At 39.8% G+C, this 20027-nt stretch overlaps 2 protein-coding genes across 9 annotated transcripts in view; one reads left to right on the top strand and one right to left on the bottom strand.

The window, feature by feature from the left end:
• LOC134675012 (uncharacterized) overlaps positions 1 to 8036 on the top strand; it is a 35270-nt gene extending 27234 nt beyond the window's left edge. The window contains exons 2-5 of the mRNA XM_063533164.1: positions 2250 to 3743; positions 4138 to 4322; positions 5301 to 5515; positions 7166 to 8036. Of these exons, the coding sequence (XP_063389234.1) occupies positions 2250 to 3743; positions 4138 to 4322; positions 5301 to 5515; positions 7166 to 7394 (2123 nt within the window). The 3' untranslated portion in view covers positions 7395 to 8036. The remainder of the gene's footprint in view (positions 1 to 2249; positions 3744 to 4137; positions 4323 to 5300; positions 5516 to 7165) is intronic.
• Positions 8037 to 8463: 427 nt separating this feature from the next.
• LOC134675054 (sex determination protein fruitless-like) overlaps positions 8464 to 20027 on the bottom strand; it is an 80336-nt gene continuing 68772 nt past the window's right edge. For 5 of the 8 annotated variants that reach the window (XM_063533205.1, XM_063533238.1, XM_063533230.1 and 2 more), the window contains 3 exons: positions 19672 to 19863; positions 17648 to 17768; positions 11397 to 14900 (listed from right to left, as the gene is read on the bottom strand). In XM_063533205.1, coding sequence (XP_063389275.1) covers positions 14581 to 14900; positions 17648 to 17768; positions 19672 to 19863 — 633 coding nt within the window. In that variant the 3' untranslated portion in view covers positions 11397 to 14580. Of the gene's footprint in view, positions 10624 to 11396; positions 14901 to 15593; positions 16771 to 17647; positions 17769 to 19671; positions 19864 to 20027 lie in introns of those variants that run through there. The other 3 variants (XM_063533255.1, XM_063533222.1, XM_063533214.1) reach the window with 3 other exon arrangements.

Genomic DNA, 20027 nt, shown 5'->3' with positions numbered 1-20027 from the left:
TCTGCCGTCAGTTTATTATAAAAGTAGAGCAGTTTTTCGCGACCCCGCTTGAAATGATGCCTAGTTCCAGCGACCCCTTTGCTATGTGTTGTTGTAGGTATTACCAATGCACTGCCACATCGTGTTTAGTAGAGATTAGAAGTTTATTTATTATTTATTTGCTTCCGGAATACTGAGTCGTGCTTTCAGCATATCGCCTAATTAAATAAATTATTCGTATTCAATTATTCAATATTACATTGAACGGTTTGCGATTAATCATTACCGATATGAACGATATGAACCAATGTAGCCAGGATGCGGATCTCGTTGAGCCAGTCACTTCTCCAAGGCTTTACCTACCCGCGTACGACACACGATCCTGCCTTTCTAAATACCTACTCATTATTTTGTAGCTGCTTGCTGTGACGACAGCATTTGCATTTCATGATTCATGACCATGATTTAGTTTAATAATTTTTATGACGCGTTACGAAAGTTAAAGTAAGTAGTCCTTAAAATAGGTAAGTACATACCTACCATATATTATTTTCTTGACTCTACTGATATTGTAAATGCTAAAGTAACTCTGTCTGCCTGTTACCTCTAGGTAGTCTCGGGAAAGTACAAAGGATGGTTTTTATCACAGAGATCAACCCCTAAGAGATTGAAAAGGGGGTGAAATTTCCTATGGCAGTGGGATATGGAAGTACTATTTTTAAGCAGACGAAGTCACAAACAGAAGCTAGTATTTTAAATATTAACACAGAAATTAATTTTTGAATAGGTTAAAACTATAGATAAAAGTTCAGCTATCAGAATCTTCACACATTTAAATTAATAAAGATCTTTATTTACAACCATTTTGCATAGTAGGCACAATAATGCTATAAAACCAGTATAAAACACAGTGCAATCTATTTACTATAACGTTAAGACACTGTCCGTGGTTGTGACACTTTTGGAGTGAAAGTTGTGAAGTTAACGAATCTACTCATATATTAAGAACTAGAACTGTATTTATGGTCCAAGCGTAGCTGATTCAACTACCATTCAATTTCACAACTGTTGTTTAATGAACATTTAAGATTTATCTCGCGTCTTCACCCACGAATTAAGAGATGGAATTTAGACCATGAAAGTAAAATGTGTTGCGATGTTATTGAACCGATTAAATTTATTACTTAACTGGGACCTCGACGGTTAAGTAGAATACCGAAGATAATGATTGATGTTCTAAATAGTTTGATTTTATTAACTTAAGTATTATGAAACCGATGAGACGGGCATTCACCGAGAGCAAAGTAGAACAAAACAGGTGTTACCCCAGCAAAACGAGTGAGATGTTTAATATATGATGCTACATTGTAATAATAATTATGTCAGTGATATGCATGATATATCGTATTGCGCGACAATTACCTACGCAATAGTGAAGTGCCCCGGTTCGTACTTTAAGATAAGTTTTTGTTTGAAGAAATAACGTATCATTTGACACTGACATATCTAATCCGTTCTAATATCGTTTTTAGGTAGGTATACGTACCTATGATATTCTTAAGAATAGGTATTACAATTTGGTAGGTACGACTCTGAGCTTTTGATTGCTCAACTTTACAGGTGACTGCAGTTGTTCCCAGATATTCTTGGCATTGCCAGTTTTCTAACGTATACCTACAAATTAATCATAAGTAGGGTGATTGTTAATTATTATAATTTATATATATTCGTGATGAAAACAGATACAATCTAAGTACTTGAGCACTCGTTTACTTTATTGTGAAGTCCAAGGCAACCACATGCTGGAGCCGTATCGTTAACTTCGTTAAGGTCATTCTTTAAACAATATGGGTTCGTTAATTGTTTTTATCAAGACTAGGTCTATTCATAATTATGTAACATTTAGACAATTAGAGATTATTGCCTACCTATTGTGCTTCACTGTGCACACCAACTATCTACACAGTATTCATTTTGTGTCATTTATCCTTCGGTGGATTTCGAAGTTTAGTCTCGACAGGTAACAGATAAAGTTACATTCTCAAATTTACACGGATCCGCGCTTCAGCTAGGTTTTGCAATTCGGATCCTAATTCTGGTAGTTAACCGGATTCGACGATCTTATCCAGATAATTGCATACAATTTCGATCCCGACTTTAAACTCTGGTCCCGGCATATGAGAGATTTAAATTCTAATGTAGGTTTTAAGATAACTCCATTGTAGAAACTTAAAGTTGTCTGAATTAAATTAATGTATCTTTTGTTTCAGTAATACCGTCTATAGTAACATCAATTACGGTGTCATCAAATGGAAACAGTCCGGAAGTTAAAATGTTTGGCGGAATGATGGTCGACATGCAAAAAGGCTTTGTACCAATGACGCCTCGCTCAGAAATGACCACAGCCGCAACCACTAATTACGCTAAAAGTAGGAAAATCAATCAAATTAATTCTACAAAGCTTTCCATAAACGAGAGGTACAGGAGATTGATACCTTACATGACTTTCTACTATGCTAATGATTTAGTTACACCTACCCCAGAAACATACAAAAACGTTGAAGTCGAAAAAGCGCATATAATTGAGGGCAGTACCGTTGGTCAATTGCCGGATCGGCAGCCTAAGAAAATAGTTTATTCAACTTATAGAAACATACCTAGATACCAAGGCAACAGGCTCACCCATTACAATATAGCGTCAGCAAATCCGACTAAAATTTATAAGGAAGTAACTTACAACCAAGCACCGAAAGTATCAAATTACAATCCTTTTATATCTGAGCATAGTCATTTAGAAAATCAGGACTTTGGAAGATTAACTCAGAAACCCAACTTCAAACCAATAAATATTCCTGTCGTAGCTACCACTCACAAACCGTATTTAAATCTACAGCAAAATGAGGATCCTGTTAACATACAGTATTATTTTTCGGAAAAAGACCACGCGCCTAAGTACAAATTAGTGCCTTACGACCAAACTCCTCCAGTAAAAGTATTAACGCACAATGATCAGGTTTATGACGCTCCTAAAAGACCAATCGTGGTGCCTGTGATGGTATCCAAGGCACCAGTTTATATAAAGCCTAGACCAAGACCGCAATATGTGTATGAAGATGAAGTCCAGCAGCAAATCGCGAGGAAACAACCATCGATAGTCTCGGAGAATTATTACGAAAAGCGGCCTAGCATCGATATATCAAAGCCCGATATCCTCGGCGGGTTTAAACCTATTGTCAGTTACACTCAGACTACGGAAGCTCCAGCTTACACGACGTTGCCTGAGCAACCACTGCCCCATTTTGAAAGTCAGAAACAGCATCCAGTTCAAGTAATTGAAACGACATCCGTTCCTGAAGTTAACGATTACAGGCCTAACTACTACGAATACGTAGTTGAACAACCCACTTACAAACCTGTACATGTTAGCCCTGCTATCCCAGCAAGCACAATGACGATAGGAGATCTGTTGAACTCATTGCAATTGAATAAATCAATTCCTAAACCTGTAACGAGAGAAAATGTCGCATCTTCAATACGGACGTTATTGCAAGTGCTGAACGCATTAAAAGCGATGCCACAGCAGAATGAAGTAGAAGTGCCGGTATTAAGTACACCGAAGCCATTCGTTGCACCTGCGGCAGTTGAAGTGACAGTGGAACCAGTGATAAAAGTTACTCCAGCTCCCGTGGCAAGTGTAGAGGACCTCCATGAAGAGCAATATCTAGCGCCTGTTAACCAGCCCTCCCAACATATCGATAGTGACGGTAAGTATCTACTTCTAAATAAACATTTTTACAAAACAATTATTTGTTTACTTATCGATACGCGTGAATCAAGAAGTCTAAGACTCACACTAACCAGTCTTAAAAAAACCGCTCCCATACAATCGAAGTTACACTCTCAATTTACAATTAAAAAACCACATGTACTTATTAATTATATGAACCTTGGCATGAACAATTACGTAACATATATCTAGGTCTGGTACTACATTTCGTTGCTAAAAATTGCTAAACAAAGTACCTAAATAGAGACAGTAGAAGTTTTATAAGTATGCAAAACGCTACGCGTTCTAATTTGTTTGATTTATTATTGTAGAGACCTACAGATATCTATTATCTAGAAACCACAAATAATTTATATCGGCGCTAATTTCAGATTATCGGGGAGTGGTGACGAGTTCCCAGTCGTTCCCGCTACGACCGCATTCGGACGACGAGGGCGGTACGCCAGGCCGGCCGGGAGTGGACTACCCCGTGCTGACAGTCATCCCTGCCACCGCATTCAACTGCAAGACGCAGCGCTACAAGGGCTTCTTCGCGGACCCGGAGACTCGCTGCCAGGCAAGTTGAAACTTTGGTTTATCTGTAGTCAGTTCAAAGATGGTTAAAACATACTGGACCCCATAGGTGTGCACTAACTACTCCGAGCTCACCGCCATCCCCGGCAACGCCTACGATTGCGAAATGTTGATCCACAAAGGCTTCTTCTGGACCAATGACTTTCTTCAGAAAGTGTACCTAATTACTTTTAAGTTATTTCGCTTTTACTGCACTGTGACGCGGTCGGCAAAGTTATGTTAAAGGGCAAACAAAGTTTTATAGTTTTACGGTACATTCGACATGTTATCGGTTTCGCATTTGATAAATACAGCACCGTAAGATTCGAAAACGATGTAGGTAAGTATCGTAACGCATGCAATCGCTAAACGAAGAAACGAATTTAATTGTGAGGGCTCGTTTATTACCTACTTCAAACAGCTGTAATTTATTTATTTAGCTTATATCACCGGAAAATTGGCCATAAAACTCAATGAAAAAGTAGATTGCCAGTGTTGAAATTTAAAGCAACTCATATTCTTTAAATTGCGGATAGCTGACTTTATGATACCTAATGTTGAATATTAATATAAGTTATATAATATAGTAAAACCGAGACGGATGGAGATCGAGGGGGGAGGCCTTCGCCCAGTACTGGGACACCATATAGGCTAGTAATATTTAATAATAAGATAGCAAAATTTTCTTGCTGCTGACTGTACTAGGTAGCAAGGTATATTCAGGTAATTACGAATGTGGAAAACCGTTGGATTCCGAAAACGGACTCTTATTATGATGGATTTTTGGGTCATTCTCGGAATTATACGACATACGAAATTACCCGAATACACCTTACCTATAGATATTAGGTACGTCGAATTTACAAGATGTGCTCGACTAAATATAATGTTTTTTAGTGTTCCGTACAAAACTTTGTTTACGGAACACTTATGGGATCACTTCGGTCTTGCAAATCAGTTATTTTTATTTAAATATTTCCAGGTGTGGCATTATTGCGACCTGAACGGCGGGCAGGCGTCGTTCCTGTGCCCCAATGGCACGATCTTCTCTCAGGCTGCGCTCACGTGCGACTGGTGGTTCAACGTGCGCTGCGCGTCCACGGCGCAGCTCTACGTGCTCAACGAGAGCCTCTACAAGTACATCCTGCCGCACTCGCCCAAGTTCCCCGAGGACTACAGCGGGCCCCTAGTCGACAAGTAAGATGTCACACCGTAGACTGTGCTTCTAAAGTCGCGCTCACGTGCGACTGGTAGTTCAACGTGCGCTGCGCGTCCACGGCGCAGCGCTACGTGCTCAACGAGAGCCTCTACAAGTACATCCTGCCGCACTCGCCCAAGTTCCCCGAGGACTACAGCGGGCCCCTAGTCGACAAGTAAGATGTCACACCGTAGACTGTGCTTCTAAAGTCGCGCTCACGTGCGACTGGTAGTTCAACGTGCGCTGCGCGTCCACGGCGCAGCTCTACGTGCTCAACGAGAGCCTCTACAAGTACATCCTGCCGCACTCGCCCAAGTTCCCCGAGGACTACAGCGGGCCCCTAGTCGACAAGTAAGATGTCACACCGTAGACTGTGCTTCTAAAGTCGCGCTCACGTGCGACTGGTAGTTCAACGTGCGCTGCGCGTCCACGGCGCAGCTCTACGTGCTCAACGAGAGCCTCTACAAGTACATCCTGCCGCACTCACCCAAGTTCCCCGAGGACTACAGCGGGCCCCTAGTCGACAAGTAAGATGTCACACCGTAGACTGTGCTTCTAAAGTCGCGCTCACGTGCGACTGGTAGTTCAACGTGCGCTGCGCGTCCACGGCGCAGCTCTACGTGCTCAACGAGAGCCTCTACAAGTACATCCTGCCGCACTCGCCCAAGTTCCCCGAGGACTACAGCGGGCCCCTAGTCGACAAGTAAGATGTCACACCGTAGACTGTGCTTCTAAAGTCGCGCTCACGTGCGACTGGTAGTTCAACGTGCGCTGCGCGTCCACGGCGCAGCTCTACGTGCTCAACGAGAGCCTCTACAAGTACATCCTGCCGCACTCGCCCAAGTTCCCCGAGGACTACAGCGGGCCCCTAGTTGACAAGTAAGATATGACACCACACCGTATAGTTCGTTTTTTTTTAGCATTAGAAATTAGGTAAACAATCTTGATGTGTCTTTTAATTGAAAACCACATTTTAAAAATAATAAGTTACGGCAAATATGTAACAATTATGAATCTAATACGATCATTTATATTCTTCTGCTTTCATAAGTAATAGTTTTTGAATTCAAAAAAGCGTTTTTCAATTAAAAGACATGTCAAGATCGCTTACCTTCTTGCAAGTTCTTTCTAATGCTAAAAAAAACGAACTATAGACTGTGCTTCTAAAGTCGCGCTCACGTGTGACTCTTGTAGCGACAAGTACACCTGCCTTTTTGATTTTTCAATAATTGTTGCGATATATATGTATAGGTAGTAGTAGGCAGGTACCTAATGTGTACCGAAGTAGTCACAGTGTCTTGTATTGTATCTACCTATAACCTAACCGCGACTTTAAACTTTTGAACAATTAACAAATTACTTATTATTAAATTAAATATATTTAAGCTTTGATAGTAGTAGTCACTTTTATGTTGATTGTCACTTGTGACAAGGTACGAAATATTGGTATTTAAATTAAATATTCTAGGTAGGTACTTTATTTGACAAGAATATTTGCGCCTTTACCTTTGTCGGTTTGACTCTAGAAATCATAATTCAATGGACTAATATATATTACAGTATACCTACCTACATTTTGCATGACACTATATTTACACCCGATTGGCAGATTTGAAAATTAGACTTATAACGGTTTGTCCCTATTTCAGATACCTTACACTAAAGTTTAAAGAAATGGAAGAGCAGTTCAAGAAAAACAAAAACAAGAGTGCAGCATCCGAGAAAATCGATTCCGACGAGAACGTGTCCACCGAGGAATCGAGCGAGAAAAGTTCAGGCGAGAGCGAGGAGCAAACTGACAAGAGTGAAGTTAGCGAGCCAAGCGTCATCGTGGCGTCGCCGGGCAGCAGCGGCCATGTCCAGAGGCTAGAGGAATAGTTAGTACTATAAAACAGTAACCGACTCACTAAATTTTGCAGCATTTTTATCCAAGGTCCGAACAATGACCTTGCGCCGAATATTAATAGACGCGATAGGGTAGGCTAGGCGTCATAGACTGTGATAGAGCTAGACTCATCAGTTTTACTAATATCTATACATGTATTGCGTAAATAATTTTAGCATTGTAGTCAAATATGCTTGAAGGTCAATAATTAGACATTATGATTTGCCATTTGACTAAGTTAATATTTATATTTGAATAAGTTTGCGGTGACAATAATTTAAGGAATTAAACTTGCCATATTTTGCCATGTTTAATTCGGATATTCAGAGCTAAATGTCATTAGGAAATTGACTGCGTATGTGTTGTGCGTGTATGTGAATGACGAGTTAAATTATGTGGTAATTTTTGTATAGCTAGGTAAATATTTAATTGTATTTTATTTAGTTACTGATTATAATTAGCGCTCTATATTACACCTGCCCTTGTTAATAAAATAAAAAGATCTTAATAATTGTGATTAGGGTACATACCTACCTAATACATAATGCCGGGAGAGGCAGAGAACTCCTAAGCTATTATTTAGCGCTCCTAAGATATTTTACTTTATATTTTGTGCAATAAATTGTGTTATTAAATGTTATGACTTTTTCACCTATATAAACAAGTAGTTCGCCCCGAACTAAGAACTCGTGGTTCCCCAAGAACTCTATTAAGTATAGAGTAGATTCATAGACATCGATTTAACTTTCGACACGATTGAATAAATGTGGATATTCTATAGTAAAATAAGGAGAAATCAATGTAGGCGAACTTTGTCCATGAAGGTTTATCGTCCCGTAGAAAATTTAAATTTCGCGCATTTTTCCACTGGCAAAGTTGTTTGACCGGGTATATATTGATACATAACATAAATTATGAAGTTATTACTTGCAATAGGTACCTCAAGACGTGGTTAATGTTTGTCGGGTTATTAATATAAATTTATATAAATTTTGATAAGGCAAAATAAAAAAAAAATGTTATTGCTAAAGTTACCCAGGTAAACAAATTGAAACAACAACGTAAGTAATGAATGAAAGATGAGTTTATTTACATGTATGTACCAAATTCTTGCGCACTTTAAGTATTATGCCAAGATAAAACGAGCATAACATCACATTCTGAGTCAAAGTTTATGTAAAAGAAATTCGACACAGCTATTACAATTACCTATTTGATAACAAAATTAAACATACCGAATACAGCCAGATAAACCGTTAATTTCTTCCTATCACATTCAGTGCACGGCAACTTCTATGTCACCGTTGGCGGGTAACGTAATAATTTCAGAGGGCCCTTTTAAGTAGGTACATGATGCCAATCGTTTACCCCGTAGCGAACGAGATGGTAATCTAACTCTATCACTCTTTCAAATTAGTGCGACAGAGATATATTAACGTATGTTTCGCTACGGCGCAAACTATTGGCATCTTGACTAGACGCCCTGAACAGATTACTTACAGTATTAATGGTATTACTATTGACAGTGTAATGTAGTGATTGGAATAAATCAATATGAAATTTTGGAATGGAATGGAGGAATAACAACCTACCATTGTTAATGTTATTCTTACTTAATGTCTGGTCTGTATATGGATTCTGCGTAGTTATTATTCTTAGTTTAAACATTTACTTAACTACTCGATACTTATTGTAAATTACGATGACTGATAAGTAATTAAATTAAAATTACATAGATATAAATGCGTTTATACACGAAAACTGATGTTGGACACGTTTGTCATACAATCAAACATTACAACCATTACAGCTAGTGTAAACGTTTACTTTAAATACATTGCGTCACTTGCTCACAATGCTTATACAAAAATATCTTTTGGGACGAAAATTCTTAAGACAGAGATTCATTTAATTTTCGAAGCAAGCGGCCTTCGGCCGATTTAGGTACTTTCGAATTTAGACGCGCATTTCATGAACATTTTCTATCTAAATACCTAAATCATTCCTACGAAAAGTACAATTTTGTATATTTATTTACAGTCACATCACGCTTCATAACATTTACTTCAATCACAAGTTGTTTCCGTTTCAGTCTTAAGGTGTTAAGCTTCGCTTTCCCTTACATTACATCTTATTGTACTGATTTCCTAGATACTGTTGATCATTACCTGTTTGATACTGATTTTATTTAATATTACTACAACATGTAAACTGCAGAAATTTTCAAATTTCTATACTGTGCCTAATTATATAATCGTAAAACATCATCGTTCTAGAGGTTCATTACGAGTAGCACATGGAACCTGTTCTTGTTGCACTCAGCTACGCTACGCCGCGCCGGGACTGTGGACAGTAAGTAAAATGGCGCTCCATCTGATAAAATATCTCTAAATGCGATAGGTTTGATAAATTACTTCTTGAAGTTTACATCTCACAGATAGTTGAAGATAACATAATACAGTAACGGTAATAAACGTACGATTGATTTGAATTCTAATACCTATCCAGTGCAGACTCGCTATCGCATCATGAATGTTACAATCGGAATACAATACTTCAGATTGGTTGGGTAGCATGAAACCTACCTAAACCTAAGCATCTGTCCCACGATAGATAATTATAATTATGTGCACAAACTAGTGCAACTTAGTTTTACAATCTAAAGTTTCATCAGGACAACCCACGTAATGTATAATTTACCCTGTTTATAAAAGCATATTAAAACGAAACCTTACCTAGTACATAGAGCAATAAAACGCACAAAACGTGCGGTATATGTATTACCTACTTACGTTACAATGCAAAATGCATGTTCAACATCAATACTATCTACGAAAGTATAACGATAAAACGAGCCATCACATCAACATCGATGGTATACGCCTTAAATTCGTGGTCACGTATGGAGCAAAGCAGGGGTCGGGTCGCGTTCGTGTAGGTGACGGTCCACCTCGGTCGAATGACAGATTTAGTGTTTGAGCAGCAAAGCGGCATGCTTGAGACGTAGATGAGAGCGCAGCGTATCGATGCGGCTGTAGGTGGCCGGGCAGTAGGGGCAGAGCGAGCGTTGCGCGGTGTGCGAGTGGAAGTGGTGCCAGCGGTTGGAGACCTCCTTGCCGCAGGACTTGCAGCGCCAGAGCGCGGCGCTCTCGGCCGCCGCCACGAACATGCTGTGGTACGAGTACTGCGGCGCCGGCGCAGACACCGCAGCGTGCAGCCGCTCTGCAACAACCCGCCTCCATCTCACTACCATACCCTGGCGTTTTAGTATGACGCCAACTTTTTAACTTACATTTGTAACCTACGTAAATCCTAGGGACGTGTTGTATGTACAACGATAAAAAATGTGACACCAGCAGCTCAAATTTTTATTACGTTAAAATGGAAACAATCGGTCCCAAAGGACATGCCAGATTTCTAGGCCATTAAGTACAATCGGAGTCATCGAAATGTGTACAAGTTTTGGGTTGCTGAATATTTTAAACGCCGTAGGTATCCAGTAAAAGAATGAGTTGATTCTTATGTTTATGCTGCCAAACGTTGATCACCTTTCTAGGCGCAAAACGCGACATCATAAGTCATAAAACAGGCGTTTAAAAGCTCAAATCAATTTTTCTCTTCATTAATATTGCCTATAATGGTGATAAAGGCGCCATCTTGCGCTGGGGAAATTCCCATGAGGCACTTTGCAAAAGTACCTATTGTCTCTGGTGGCAAGCGATTGTCGGGTTATAACTTTCGGGCCTTGGTCTTCGGTTGACGCCAAATGCTGCATACAGCGTCAAGTTCTAATGTTGCTGTCTTCTAATACAATGCGACGCTATAGATAGGCAGCATACGGTGTCAAATGGAGACCAAGCCTTGGCGACCCTTCATCACAGCGAACCAGTTTAAACGAGTAGTGAATAAAAGTAGAAACAGGCTGTGGATCACATGGCATGGCTGTACGAACTGACCAGTGGGGGGAATGTGTCAACATACTGAAACTACACGGATTGTAACATACCACAATTTAATGTAAAAATTAGTAATAAATACAACAGATAAATGCAGGAGTTTGCAACATGTTAAAATTGCATTACATAACATCAAACAATGTGAAAAATAATAATTTGCATTAACTGCTTGCATAAAACAAAATAATTTAAATTAAACTGTAAATGGAGGCATCAAACCAAGACATCAAACAAAATATTCATAAACAACAAATCGTTCATAAAATCTCATGTAAAAATATAACAAGTCTGACGAATCAGCTGTTAGGATACGATTTGACGCCCCCGGCCTATTCGAATTACACTATTGTGATATACGACACTATAACAAATTTGCTAATGTTATAAAGAACAAAATAAACATAACTAGACCATTGCTATCCTGACAATAACCGTATAGCTCATCCTGCACTCCATTGAATTTTAAATGATAAGATCACGTCCTTGTGATAATAATGTGTAAATTTTTATTTTAATATACAATAAATTGGAATATTCAATTGGCCAAATAAGTGACTAGGTCCACAAGACCTTCATTTTCATAAGACTAATTTTAGTAATTCGTTAACCTTATGTATAAATTCCATATGGCATAATTTAGCTTTCATTAAGTCCGATTACGTGGTCTCCATAAGTAGTATTTAAGTTGCACACTTTCTGAAAGCTGAAAAGAGATCAAAGGTAGATATTTTCTGAGCCAAACGATGTGATACTCCGAAATGTTCGGGCCAGACACTATCATAGTATCCTAACCTAATTCATCTAAAATATCTACGTTACCACTCGACCGTTTGCTACAGCAAGGTCGTTTATAAAATTGGTCTCGATAGTAATTATATAAAAGGCATTCGCGAGTACCTATTGCAGCGAACGCAGAGTCGAATGCAAAGGGAGATCAGACACGCATGGACGCGATGGACCCCGCCGGATAGCTATGATCTGTTCAACCAACCAACAATACACTAACTTGCGCGAATAAATTATTAACAGTACGTAACTATTACGATTGGCAGAGGTAAACAAGCTAATTCTTAATATTACCAGCTATAAAACCTGTACATCACCGTAACCCAAACTGTTTCGTCAGGTAGAAATAGAAATTAGGAGTTCACTTATGTAAATATACAAATAGGTAGTAACTCTCTTTTGAAGACATTAATTACATTTTAAAATATCCTTTAGTTTGGTTACGTAATTAAATAACTAGTAATATTGCACTGAGTATGAAATGCTATCAAATAATAAGCGCCCACGGTATAAAATATAATCAGAGGTAAAATATAATAAACTTTAAACAACAAACTCTTAAAATGAGAAATAAATCTTTGAGGAAGAAATATTTGGTGAGTAACTTACAATGAGTAATGTCATCATGGAAGATGGGGAGCTTAGTACTTATAATTCAAGTGGGCCCCTTATATTCAATAGACAATTGTATATCTAGCTATGAATTATGACTATTTTAAAAAATTGCACAAGTGAAATTGCATGTTCACAGCTACTTAACAGCGTCGCCACCTCATAGTTATGGGATACGATCACGGATTTCATTTGGATGCGGATATTACATACACCGTTTGAAATTTTGATGACATTATAATCAGAATTTTTAAAACCGGTGTCTTATCATTCTAATTTTATATTAATAAATTTTAAGATATCTGAAAACTTAGGTGAAAATGACGAGTGATACTGTAATCTCTAGGGCCGGCGCGCGCGCCCTGCCCGTCTGCTGACGGATGCGACCTCTACCGGATGCTAGATGCCTTACGTTACGTTAATTAATGCAAAATAACTAATCATTAAAACGTTAATCATAGGTTCTATAATAGGAGTCGAATCGTAGCGTGTTAACACTCTTGGTTCTAGCACCATTCCTTTTTATCACATTTCAGTTACCGTACCACTCTAAGTGTTTAGCTAAAAATGTAACAATCTTAAATCTTAATTGAAAATACATACATACATGCTAGGTTAGTCCCAATCGTAGAATGCCAATATTAGTTACTAAATGCGCAACCTCGAAACGTTCCTATCTTAAAGTAATTGAAAGAGGTCTTTGACCCCAAGCACCGATCAGGCGATCACACGTGAGCGGGCCGCGGCCCGCCCGTTACATCAACTAAACTGTAACTCCTACCGACGATAAAATAATCAATACGTTAACATCATCAATTTATTACACTACGTCTCTACGTCCGTCAAGTCAATATACTTAAACGAAATCCATCTTGTTACATGTTCAATCAATAAAAACAAACAACACCAATAAATCAAAATAATATTATATATATATGGTATATAAATGTAAATATAAAAGTATATTAAATCAGACAATACGATATATCTAAGTATAAAAAACAATCTCCGTAAATAGATCAACTATAGTCTAGTATAAAAATCTTTTCGTATGTTTCCTTAGGCGCTATCCGTTAATACATCACAAATCCTTAATAATATCCATCTTGCAAAGGCCTCATAGAGTTACAAATGCATCTACACTGAGATTCAGTCATTATTTATATGTCGTTGACCAACGACGGATCACAATCTCTTGCCAGTCCTCGCATCCCGTTTAGTTGTCGTTCACTCCGCGCGTAGGATGTATAACACAAATACAATTAGCTACGGGGCTGAGAGCCCTTCTAACGAATAAATATAACAAGAAGAGCGGCCCGAGGGGGCCCGTTACGGCTCACGGCCAGCATCACTCGCGGTCGCACCGCTACCCGATATAATAGCTTAAGATTCCTATCGATACAATATAAAAAATAATATGGTAATAAAATTAACATCATATTATTATTGCTTTTGCCCGTTCCCGTATAGCAATTGGTATAGAAATATTAGCTTACCTACTTATATACCTACACTTCGAGTGATCAACTCTCAGTTATATAGACCGATAGGTACGCTCCTCACGCGGAACGCGTAAGGTCACACTGGGGCAAGTCAAATGCACAACCGAGACAATACTAAACGAATCGCTCGCCACGAACGAGCTACAATAAGAACTCAACATTAAGGCCCGCTTAAGTAATAGCACTTCAGCTTAATCCTAAATAGGAAATAGTTTCAACTCGAGACGGTCCGTTAAAATTTTGACACATCAACAACGGTAAAGTCTGGACTGGCGGCGGGCTCGCGCTCACAGAGCGTCGAGGCCGAGCCAGTACATGGACAATCAGTCGAAGCCCGCGTCCAGGTGGTTGGCGAACAGCGGCGGCTGCGGCGCCGGCAGCCCCGGCGGCAGCGGCGCGGCCGGCGGCTCGAACTTGCGCGTGTCCGGGTTGTACGCCGGGTGCTTGAACTTGCAGTGCGTGCGCAGGTTGTCCGAGCGCGTGTACGTGGCGCGGCACAGCGGGCACTCGAAGCGGCCCGGGAAGTGCACGTGGTAGTGGTTGCGGATGTGCGTCACCACCTTGCCGCACAGCTTGCAGCGGTGCAGGTTGAGCGCGCCCGCCACGCGCTCGAACGTCAGCCGCATGTGCCAGCCCTTCGAGCCTGCAACCAGCGAGCCGTCACTCCAGCCCGAGACACGGTCCCGAGGCCCGCCCCGCCCCGCCCCGTCTCGTCCTTCGCACCACACCGCGATATGCCACAGTGCCAACTGCCCGTCTAAACATTGCGACGTGACCGCCGATCTCTAGTTTCGAATGCTGCTGTTCTCGCATATGAAACGGAATCTAATAATACTATGTTGGTGCTGCAGCATTCGGCGTGTAATGCGAATGAATTTCAGACAAATATTTACTTCATATATTAGAACAGTAAAATAGCAACTTTAAAACAACGCAAACAAGGGTCGACTGAAACAATATTTATAGTAGTTTAGCACTATTCAAGCTTGGTTATTGACTGTTAACGCTGTACTATGCTTTTCCTATTACTATTAAAAAAGCATTAATAACGGATACAAAAGACTAAAAAGAGTTATTGAAACCAAAGTGTCAAGTCATTTACATATTTTTTTTAACAAAGTAATCGTATTATCCAATGGAGATTCATGCATAAATGAATCAATGATACTGAAGAAACGGTGTCTGTTAGAGTCAGTTATATGTATTCAGTTGCATGAGATGTTAATTGCTGACGAGATCCCAATGTTCCGCAGAAGATTCCAGACAGAAAGGAAGATTGGTTAGCCAGAATGGATAGATAAAAAGCATGGAGTGGGAGTGAAAAGAAAAGAAATGGTATAAATAAAGGAATATATTTGCAACAAACATACACGGTAACGACAGACTTACAATAAACTAAGTCATTTCATTTGGAATCAATTCATTATTGTATAAAGGCGAATAAATTAAAATTAAGAGGTATGTTCCAACATTACATAATAAAATCAGTCTTCGTCGCCAACTGACCAGTGAGTTGAGTAGGTTAGACGGCTTCTTTTACGAGGAACAACAAGAGATCATAATGTTCGATTTGTACAAGATCTTTAGTTAAAATGGCAGCGTACGCTGGTATGTAACATTATTATGTACATAAGTATATTATAGACACTAGACATAATTAATACAAATGATCAGTCGAAAACATTTTGATAACACGAATGTATTATATTATAAGTAAGGTAAATATCAAACCAGTACTTTTGCGAAGCGAAAATCGGACTTAATTGAATCCTTCAGAGCGTTGGGTCGCACAAATTAAATTAAATGACAAGTTATAATAATTACTTATAAGTAAGTATGAAATTATATTCGGTCATGCTCACGTTTTATAATATTTGCCAGATTTTCGCTTTTATATGATTTATTATTAGAAGAATCGAATTAAAACACCACACCTTAAGACTAAGTTACAAATTGTTAGAACCAATGAGTAAATGCATTTTAGATGAACCCGGAAATTCTAGTTAGAGATTTCGACAGATCTAGGTTTAGTATAAAGCTTTAAGACGCTATAAAACCCGAGTAATAAATAACACCTACGCGAAAATCTTTCGCCACATAAAGTCACAGCCTAACAATATCCATATACCTATCGCTAAATCAAATCAGTTATTTTAACACTCGTTTTAATAAAATAAAAACTATAAAAACTGGGTTCTAAGGAAGTTCACATTTGGTTTGCATATTGGCCCAATTACTAGGTCCTAATACCGAGCAATGTTTCATGCGCAGATGCCTTTTAAGATTATCGGCGCGCGTCAGTACTATGGGACACAACGGACATTTGTGTTGAGCGGGATTATGCGACTTCATATGTTTCTTTATATTCGTAACGAGTTTACCGCACACAGAACACGGCACAGGAACAGAGTAAGGTCTGTAATTGAGCGCTGATTTAATAGACATATCTATGTAATCGACATTTCGCTGAGACTCTGGAGGCATACTATTTTCGTCAACGCCGTGGTTGTCACCTGTAAGATTATGGCATATCTTCACTGTACGTCAGTCGTTGGGCATGCTAGATCTTACATCACACCAAACTCCTTTCAAATTGTTCTACGTCAAATATGCTTTTACCACACATTGTACAAAACATAACCTTTGCATTTTTTTTTTCAATTTCCTGACCATGCAATTTTGACCTAACATTGTTAATGTATATATTGCGATATATAAGGTTGATAATTCCAGATCTATACTTAAAAATAGTAACCCACGATTTAATTCAAAGGCCTATTGCGAAAACAGGTCCCTAAGCCCACGGCAGGGGCGTCAAATCACCATTAGAAATATTTTACCACACCGATTTCTTCATCATAGTGTTAGAAAATCTAAAAATAATTAAAGAAAAGATACCCAAAAGCTAACTATATGGTTGGTGCAAATTAAAGTGAAATGATAAGCGTTCATGTGAAGCATGCGAGGGTTGATAACATGCGTCGCCAGTATACATTCAATAATATCTAGGATTTTAAGTACATAATATTATGTACTTGTGTAACTAATACTTGGGACACCTAGATATTTTTGACTATCCCTGGAAAGTGGAAGCGTTAAAATGTTATTAGCAAGCATTGAAACCGTAGCTTATATTTTCAGTCCATAAGAATATGTAAGTTATTCAAGTTTACATTTTTTTGTCAATTAGAGTAAGAACATGAAAATTATGGCTATGATTTCGTTTTGAACGTCTATGCAACATGATGAAAACGACCACAAACTATGCGGATTCTGACTTATAATGAAAAACAGAATACATATATTAACGTGTGTATTGGTCGTAACTCGTACGTCATGAGAGTATATTAGTTGGTCGCATGGTTTGTAGTGGTGAAGTAAGAGACTCACCGTCGATGGTGTCGGTCTGGTCGGGGTGCGGCGGCAGCAGCGGCTCGCCGTCGCCGCCCTCGTTGTTGAGCGGGTGCTGCTGCGATAGCATGGCTGCCATTTCGGGCGGGACACCCATACCCTGGAAAAAAACGCGGTGCAATGAATAAGCATGAAATATTCACTGATTTGTACAACGATATATGAAATACCCACCTATTTGTGAATAAACCACATGTTTTTTTTACAACAAAACATTATTTGAGATCATAATCACTATTTTAATATTATATCGAAGTTTCCATTGATTATTAATAACTTAAATGATTTCGGTTTGTTGCTAATGGCACTTTCCAAAATAACGTCAATATTGTTCACATCAAGGCAGAAACATCACAGCGTTCTAAATGTTCTAATTATAGTCCCTAATATATTTCTCACGGTCACCGGTTATATAAACCTAGAGATGCACTAACTAACGGCATCGTTCCTATGTGGCAGACTTTGCGTATGTTCACGTTCTTGACAAAATTTATGCGCTTTACACTTGTCGTGATGGTTCACTATTTCCAATCTGAAGTTCGCGTTTCCTTCAATGAACGAAGTCCTAGTGACGCTGAGTTCGTGCGCCCATTTCCGGCAAACGTTACAGTACATGATGTTTTGTATTTGGTCATATTGTAGCCAAGGGTAGAGCGAGAGCCAGTTGGAGCGGAACCGTCCTCCCTTCCGGGCGGGCGCGAGGTTCGGTTTGGGTTTGGGTGGCGCGGTAATGGGTTGAGGCGGGACGGCGAGGACGGACGCGAGCATAGCGGAGCTAGGCGGGGCCGTGCGGAGGTCCACGGGAGCGGGCTTGCCGGCCGAGCGCGGCCGTGCGGTCGAGCGCCGCTCCGCCCTCTGCCAACAGACAAGGAAAGGATTGCCCTGCTTTACTCTAACAATTTTGTGATTTATGCCAATTGTAATTTTCGAATATGAGGCTGATCCCTTCCTTTCTGTTGACGAATATGACCAATTACCAATATTTACAAAAATAAACGTTCAGAATTCAGTTCAGTTATTAGTTTCGTTATAAAAGCAGAAGAAAAAGATCTTCCTAGTAACAGTAGCTGTACCTACAAAGCAACTTCAAGCAGAGTAAACAGATTTGCAAGAGCAACTACTGCTTTTATGTGAATTAATAAGTTTTTTTTTAAATAGGAACCTTGAAATGGTGTGTAAATAAAACCGGGCAAGTGCGACTCGGCCTCGCCCACCGAGGGCTCCGTACTTTTTAGTATTTATTTATTGTTTATAGCGACGACAGATATACATCTGTGAAAATTTCAGCTGTCTAGCTATCACGGTTCATGAGCCTGGAGACAGACAGACAGACGGATGGACAGACGGACAGTGGAGTCTTAGTAATAGGGTCCGGTATGGTTTTTACCGTTTGGGTACGGAACCCTAAAAAGTTGTTCCATAGTGCGTTAGTATTTAAATTAACAAGGTCACCTGATAAATAAAATATAAGAAACTAGTAGTAAAGTGGAAATAAGTATTTCGTCTTTTCAAGCCTACAATCGAAGCAAAATTTTACAGTTAGGTACAGTTTAAGGGTGTTGACTTTTAGGGCCAATATTATTTCAAATTGATCAAGGCACTTTCACATTCGGTTCACAGCCGTCTAACGGTGCCCAATAGGTACCTATCGTCAGTTAGCAGTATTATTTGGAATAGGGCGTTTGCATATACGGCAGATAGTATGTCGCAGATTGTGTGCCGAATATCGGCGCGCCTTGAGCCTAGGCCGTGTAGTGGTTAATTACGGGTCGGCGTCTCAGATCTACCTAAGCGCTAGTTAAGTTAGAGTTAAGTACAGCGGGGAAAGAATCAAATCGCCGGGTGACAAGCAAAAGTCACTATATACTATCAAAAAATTAAAGTAACGATGCACTTTATAACACTTGTAACACGGTTTATTGTCCAATAATTTCAATGGTGTTAGTTAGTGACTCGCTTGTCACCCGACGAAATATTTGATCACTCTAGTAGTGAGTAGTTACCGGCAGATGTGTCTGGTCGTAGTGCGGCGGGGGCATGTCGCGGGGGTGCGGGTAGGGCGAGTCGGGCTCCTGCTTGACGAGCGGCGCGGGCGCGGGCGAGCGCAGCGCGCGCGCCGGCGTGTGCGCCGGCGGCGGCGTCGACGGCTCCGACCCCGACCCCGTCGACCCGCCTTTCGACCCCTTCAGGTGGCTCTGTGTAATACGAAGGACCTTTTCATTTGCACACTGTCGAGGCCCGGGGCCATTTTTGAAGTAATAATTTGAAGCAGAGACTAAGGGCCAGTTGCACCAACCACATTTGACAGACTGATCAACGTCAGCCGGCGCGCCCCGGCGTTTTATTATGAAACTTTCCA

Source organism: Cydia fagiglandana, chromosome 2 (genome assembly GCF_963556715.1).
Source record: "Cydia fagiglandana chromosome 2, ilCydFagi1.1, whole genome shotgun sequence".
In the NCBI taxonomy this organism is placed as follows: domain Eukaryota; kingdom Metazoa; phylum Arthropoda; class Insecta; order Lepidoptera; family Tortricidae; genus Cydia; species Cydia fagiglandana.
This window is presented reverse-complemented; position numbering and strand designations above follow the sequence as displayed.